This window comes from Tauraco erythrolophus, chromosome 23 (assembly GCF_009769465.1).
Source record: "Tauraco erythrolophus isolate bTauEry1 chromosome 23, bTauEry1.pri, whole genome shotgun sequence".
In the NCBI taxonomy this organism is placed as follows: Eukaryota; Metazoa; Chordata; class Aves; order Musophagiformes; family Musophagidae; genus Tauraco; species Tauraco erythrolophus.
In genome coordinates, this window is record NC_141487.1 from 7,687,405 (window position 1) to 7,691,270 (window position 3,866).

At 50.5% G+C, this 3,866-nt stretch overlaps 1 protein-coding gene across 1 annotated transcript; it reads right to left on the minus strand.

Annotated features, from left to right (window-relative positions):
* Positions 1-994: 994 nt before the first annotated feature.
* On the minus strand, positions 995-2,493 carry HES5 (hes family bHLH transcription factor 5). The gene is made up of 3 exons (XM_009990411.2): positions 2,432-2,493; positions 2,132-2,297; positions 995-2,032 (listed from the first exon to the last, which is right to left on the minus strand). Exons 1-3 carry the CDS (start codon positions 2,483-2,485, stop codon positions 1,779-1,781), a joined length of 474 nt encoding a protein of 157 aa, XP_009988713.1. The 5' UTR covers positions 2,486-2,493; the 3' UTR covers positions 995-1,778.
* Between the last annotated feature and the right edge of the window lie 1,373 nt (positions 2,494-3,866).

The following is a 3,866-nucleotide window of genomic DNA, read 5'->3' on the forward strand; positions in this document are numbered from 1 at the left end:
TCTGCGTGCTAACGAGCCCGGCGCGCGCATGATGCGGAGGAGGCGGGGGCCGGCGCGCGCCTGCGGGGAGCGCGCGAGCGGAGGCCGCCGCCGCCCCTCCCGCTCGCACGGGGGCGCGCCCGGCGGCGGATCGGGGGCGAGCGGCGGGTCCCGCGGCCAGGGCGATGCGGAGGGTGACAGGACGCGTTGCCGCAGGTACCGACAGGGAACCGGGGTCCGGGTCGTTGCTCCGGTGCCCGGTCAGCGCCCCGCCCGAGCCGGTCGGTGGGCCCCCGGGGCTTTCCTATAGCGCTGCTGGGGGCAGCAGCCGCGCCGCGTGTGCACGCACGTACACGCGTGTGGAGCAGCTGCGCGTGTCTCACCTTGGGATAAAACATGGAAATTCCCACGACTCTGGCCGCGTTTGGCTCGGACGCGCCGCCGGAGCACGGAATGGGGCGCGGAGCGCCCTGGCAAACCTTACCTGTTGCTCGAAAGGGTTTTCTGTGCTTGGGGGGTGAGTTTTCCCCAGTTCGCCCTTGCCGTGACCTTTCTCCGCGAATCTCTCGGCTCTGCTTTTCCCGAGAGCTCGCTGAGGCATGCCTCTGGCTGTGCCGGGCTCTGAGCGAGCTGGGCTTTGGAGCTGTGTGTGCTCCGCTGTGGAAAATAGCGTGGCAGGGCTTCCCAATGGAGACAAAAGGCAATTAAATACCAATTCTGAATATCTTGGCTTTTGCTGAAATCTTTGCTTCGTGCCCTTTAACCCCAGGGACCACAGGGAAATCGGCTATGCGAACACTCAAGAAAGAATAACTTGCTGGATTTATTAACTAGGCTTTTATTAATTTTTGTACCGTCATAAGTTTCTGCAGCTTCTGAAGTTCAAGGTAATTGCTGGCACAGGTTACACAATTGGTGCAGCTCACACAAACATGTCATAGCATCCTCCAAGGACAGTGGTGAACTCACATTCTCCCTGGTGGTAGGGTACCAAAAAGTAAATATAATTTGTACACCTGCCTTTCACAAAAGGCTTAGATAAATATTTATTGTAAAATCAACAACACAGCTGTAACTTTCTTTCCTATAAGGATATAAAAATGAGCATTTGCCTTTATAAAAGGCGTACGTATCCTGAACCTCACAAACAGTACTCTGATTTTGTGAGCAAGACATCCTGAGGAATTTCCTCTACGTAGTTTAAGTCATGGTTTAACCATTTTCAGAGGATGCTCAGTACAGTCTACAAATATTATAGAACCCATTATGGCACCCACAGGAAAGCTAGGTTTTCAAATGTGTCCAGTTAGACCAGCTGCTCTGCTTGAGACACCCTGGGACCCCACGGCTGCAACTGCAGCTGGGCAGTACAGATGTGGATAGCTTGGGACACTTAGGAGTCTCAAGTGGGGCAGGTCAGAGGAAAAGGCTCCTCCTGAACAGACACTTTTGAAAATGCTAGCCTGAACATCTTACAAGTTACTGCTTTCTCAAGAGATGTACACGTACAACCTCACTGAGGTTAAGAACAGTCGGTGTTCTTCTCTGAACATCTCCTCTCAGTCATCCTAGCAGGAGGATTACATCTCACATTCTTTTAGAATAACTTTCTCTCCACGTGGTGGGATCATTTAAATCCTTCTGGAAGAAGGGAAGCAGACATCCAAGCATAGTAATGCTCTGCAAAAGGAAAACGTTCTTCCCTACTCATGAGAGGAGTCGGGGGACTCGTATAGCAAGTCACAATCTCCTCTGGAATACAAGCAAACGTCCGGGAAATACATAAGCGTGCTCTTGGCCTACCAAGGCCTCCAGAGGCTGCAGGAGGATTTCAGTGCTGCTTGTTTGGCAGGGGGCTGGTGAGCGGAAGCGGGTGCAGAAGAAGAACCAGAGTCCTTAGGCACCGCTTGTGACCTCTGGAAATGGCAGATCAGCTTCATCCGGGTTTCTGTGTTGGCTGAATGGAGGGACAGGAATTGCAGGGCTTCTTTGAGGCACCAGGCATACCCGTCACAGTAATCCCGCTGTAGGCTTTTGGCAGACGCTGCAAAAGCTGTAAGGGCAGAAGAGGAGAGGCACGTTACACAGGGAGACTCCAGCTGGAGTTTTGCCTAAAGGAAGGGCAGCAAGCACGATCGAGGGCTGTACTCACCCCGGCTGTATTTCAGGTAGCTGACGGTCATCTCCAGGATGTCGGCTTTCTCCAGCTTGGAGTTGGGCTGGTGTCTCTGAAACTCCTTCTCCAGCAGCAGTTTCAGCTGCTCAATGCTGCTGTTAATCCGATCGCGACGCAGTTTCTCTACGATAGGTTTCCTGAGCTGTAACACACAACGGGAAGAGGACAGTTAGCAGTGAGGCTTTATCCTGCCCGTCTCTGTATCACCTGCTGCTAAAGGGCTTTGGCCCTTCTCAGCTCTTTGCCCTCACAGTCACAGCGGCAGCACATACTTACTCTGTTCTTCTCTTTGGGTGTTAGGATTTCCAGGGAGAGAGCACTGGGTGCCATTATCCCAAGCACTGGTTTCAGCTCAGAGCTTGCTGGTTAGCGGGTGGAGAAGGCAGCCGGAGTTCCTCTATTTATACGCAGTGGCTGCATACAAATGCCTGGGTCCGCAGCGACTCTGGGTTTCCCACAGTCGATAGCCAATCCATGCCCGCCCTGGGACAATAGAGAAAGCATCTATTACAGCATGGCAAATTGACTGTGAATTGCCTGGGGATAATACCCTGCTCCCAAAGGAGCAGGTGGACTGGGGAGTGTGTGACACAATAGGGCTTGGCATTACGGCACTGGGGTAAGAACGTGGGAAAGCGTTTGCCGTCATTATAATCAAACTTCTGCCTGATGTTGGGAACGTCGACATCTCAATGTGCTGCCTTTTCCCAGGCTGTGGTGAAATTAAGCACAGAAGACTGATCCCAGGAAGAGATAATGCTCTGTGCCCATGACCAGAGGAGAGGTTGAAAAGGAAAAGATGCAGAATTAGAGGGACTAAACCCTTTCATTGCCATTAAACCGTGCTTAGATGAATACAGCACCAGATAATTTCTGGGCAACTAGAGACTAAAATCGAGGGAAGAACCCTTAAAACAGTTTGTGCTAAGCAGTTAGCTTGAAATATTTTCCTCTCTGTTGTTTAAAGACTTTAGGCCCTCTCTAAGTTATATTCGGAGCTCTTCCTCGCTTTTGTTGGGGTAATCTGGGCTTTCCTCTGGCAGCCCGTGACATGTAATGATTACGATGCCTTTCCCAAACATGTCCTATTTAATTTCATGCCACTTTGCGATGCCTCACTGTTCCATTGGTCCTGTGTCTCCTCGTAAAGCACCTAAATACATTTTCCCTTTACAGTCAACTGAGATGCAGTGAAAAGTCAGTTCCTGTCTATTACTTTGCTTGTATTATCCCACTTGCAGAACGTAAATACAGGTGCTAGGATATCCTGTGACTGTTCGGTCTTGGGCTTTTTTTGGTATATGTGCCACATGTATTGCAAGGAACGAAGTGGAAAGGACTAGATATGATCCAGGATTAAAGCTGCCTTTTGGAGATATTTTTCTCAGGCTATTCTGGTTTGCCGGTTCAGGTCTACTGCCCTCCCCAAGCACAATCTGATACAAAGCTAGTCACGTTTTCAGATCTGTCAGTCAGGCATGTGAGGCCTCGTATTGACAAATTCCCAGTTACGCTTTATGGTACGTCTGTTTCAGCTGTGGAGCTGTACAAGTTTAAGAGGAGTTGTGCACAGGCATAATTTTTTTCCATAATGAATGTTCCATGGCCAGAGGCTAGGACAGGGAGTAAACCTAGATCGTTGCTAGTAGGCTAGCAGGTTGGGGATGTTAGATTTTGAATACCTCTTTCTCACTCCAACAATATTCATGGA

Coding starts and splice junctions, on each gene's coding strand:
- HES5 (XM_009990411.2), bottom strand. CDS start 2,485: ATGGCACCCAGTGCTCTCTCCCTGGAAATCCTAACACCCAAAGAGAAG. Junction 2,298..2,431: donor CACCCAAAGAGAAGAACAGA/GTAAGTATGTGC, acceptor TGTGTGTTACAG/CTCAGGAAACCTATCGTAGA. Junction 2,033..2,131: donor CTACCTGAAATACAGCCGGG/GTGAGTACAGCC, acceptor CTGCCCTTACAG/CTTTTGCAGCGTCTGCCAAA.